General features: G+C 43.7%; 1 protein-coding gene across 1 annotated transcript in view; it reads left to right on the forward strand.

The window, feature by feature from the left end:
* The window catches only part of LOC121558216 (circularly permutated Ras protein 1), a 41,348-nt gene extending 39,830 nt beyond the window's left edge, over nt 1-1,518 (forward strand). Inside the window, exon 18 of the mRNA XM_041871701.1 lies at nt 1,226-1,518. Coding sequence (XP_041727635.1) covers nt 1,226-1,324 — 99 coding nt within the window. The 3' untranslated portion in view covers nt 1,325-1,518. The remainder of the gene's footprint in view (nt 1-1,225) is intronic.
* Nucleotides 1,519-2,500: the final 982 nt, after the last annotated feature.

Raw genomic sequence — 2,500 nt, forward strand, 5'->3', positions numbered from 1 at the left:
GTACTCTAAAGTTCCCAAATATAAGAGGACTCCCGTGGTATTTACATATTTGCAGAAATCCATTCAGGTGTATTTTGTGGCTTTTGGCGAATGAGTTCTAATGATCTAAAGTCTCGCTGTTGCTACTGCCTGTAAACACACAGTCCAGTTCAACGTGAATGATGGCAGGCCCGTCACCGTTCTGCGTCCTTGGACAAGACAAATGTTTTTATTAGGTTTTATTCACTGCAGTGTCTATAAATTGTCCAGATGCATGGTGCTTTCCCACTCTATATTGCTATAGAATTTTCTCATATGCCTTAGAATGTTTGGGAATTACATATACTAAGAATTTCAGAAAACGTGAAAATGACCATATCTAAGTGCTCGCTAGTTAGATTTTGTATTTTTTTTTATTCACATTCTTCCTGGGGGTGTATATGAACAGATCTTAATAAGATTTAATGTTGCTAAAATGCTGTCAGTTCCACTTTAATAGACCAATAAGAATAAGAGTTCCAAACCTCTCTGCCAATAACAGCTAGTTTTCAGTTTCCCCCTCCCCACTCAGACCAACCCAGACAGTCCTCGCAAAATTCTAGCTTGATAAATTGCTGTTTGCTAAGAAGCTATTTTTTTTATATTTTTTTACAATTTTAATTTAAAAACACAGAAATTATATTGAGATAAAAAAAGGCTACATTGGACCTTCCATCGATCAAACAATCAATCAGTCAACCAACCAATCAATCAATTAATCACTCAATCAAAACTCTGTCTATCTCTCTCTCTCTCTCTTGCTCTTTCACAGAATTATAGAACTTCCTAAAGGATGAAAGGATAGTTTTCAAAGAGAGAATGAAAGAAAAGAGAGACATTTGAGAGGAGAGGAGAGGAGAGGAGAGGAGAGGAGAGGAGAGGAGAGGAGAGGAGAGGAGAGGAGAGGGGGAGAGGAGAGGAGAGGAGAGGAGAGGGAGGAGAGGAGAGGAGAGGAGAGGAGAGGAGAGGAGAGGAGAGGAGAGGAGAGGAGAGGAGAGGAGGAGAATACCTCCTATTACGCAAGTCAGGATATCCTCAGTATGTCACTGTGCTATATGTATTGTGTAATATTTTTCTCTCTCTCCTGCCCTCTCTCGCTTTCTCCAGGGCGAGAGCAAGACCAAGGACCTACAGGCCTCTGAGTCCATGAACATATGTCTAGTCCATACACACTCACCTGACACCCGCTCCCTTTGTTTGCTCCCAGGCCCTCTCTGATGAGGCAGCTAAGGTGGTGTACCAGATGAAGAGAGCCAGCAGTGTGTGCCAGAGCAGAAGGAAACAGACGGACATGGTGGCTCTGTGAGGAGCCGGACCACAGCAGTCACAGGTGGCAAAGCCAGTTTGCAGCATCAACAGTTGGGCAAAACTGGTCGCCATGTTAGAGACTGTCCAAGACTGGACACTCACTCAAATAACTCCTAATGTACTACCTAAATACTATATAAATATGTCTCGTATTAATGTTTTGGTACTGTACATAAAAATATATTAAGATGACTGGTGTTTTGATTTTGTTATAAGACCTATTGTAAAGGGAGTCTTTTCCTTAAACCTACGTTCTCTCCTTATACCTCCTCACACGCAAACACTCTCCGTCTGGTCAACTGGTAACCGAAGAAGAAACCTGATATATAATATCATGATCCAGTTTACATAAGGGCTCAGGCAGACGTCTGTACACAGACACAAAGCACATCAGACGAACTCCCCTTTTATCTACAGCAATCGCTGCTGATGGAGGCACAATGTTATGTTTGCCCTAGCACTCAGACAACTAATTCAAATCAAAGGTGTGATGAGTTTGGGTTCCCAGGGTTGAGAGCCACTGATCTACAGTACCTGGCCCTGGGGAAACCAACTCATTGACCCACCACCTGTTCATAATTAGTGTATAGATACACTACATGGCCAGAAGTATGTGGACAACTGCACGTTGAACATATAATTCCAAAATCATGGGCTTTAATATGGAGTTGGTCTCCCCTTTGCTGCTATAACAGCCTCCACTCTTCTGGGAAGGCTTTCCACTAGATGTTGGAACATTGATGCGGGGACTTGCTTCCATTCAGCCACAAGAGCATTAGTGAGGTCGGGCACTGATGTTGGGCGATTAGGCCTGGATCGCAGTCAGCATTCCAATTCATCCCAAAGGCGTTCGATGAGGTTGAGGTCAGGGCTCTGTGCAGGCCAGCCAAGTTCTTCCACACCAATCTCGACAAACCGTTTCTGTATGGACCTCGCGTTGTGCACGGGGGCATTTTCATGCTGAAACAGGAAAGAGCCTTCCCCAAACTGTTGCCACAAAGTTGGAAGCACAGAATCATATAGAATGTCATTGTATGCTGCAGCATTAAGATTTCCCTTCACTGGAACTAAGGGCCTAGCCCGAACCATGAAAAACAGCCCCAGATCATTATTCCTCCTCCACCAAACTTTACAGTTGGCAATATGCATTGGGACAGGTAGCGTTCTCCTGGCG

This window comes from Coregonus clupeaformis, unplaced genomic scaffold (assembly GCF_020615455.1).
Source record: "Coregonus clupeaformis isolate EN_2021a unplaced genomic scaffold, ASM2061545v1 scaf0153, whole genome shotgun sequence".
NCBI classification, from domain to species: Eukaryota; Metazoa; Chordata; class Actinopteri; order Salmoniformes; family Salmonidae; genus Coregonus; species Coregonus clupeaformis.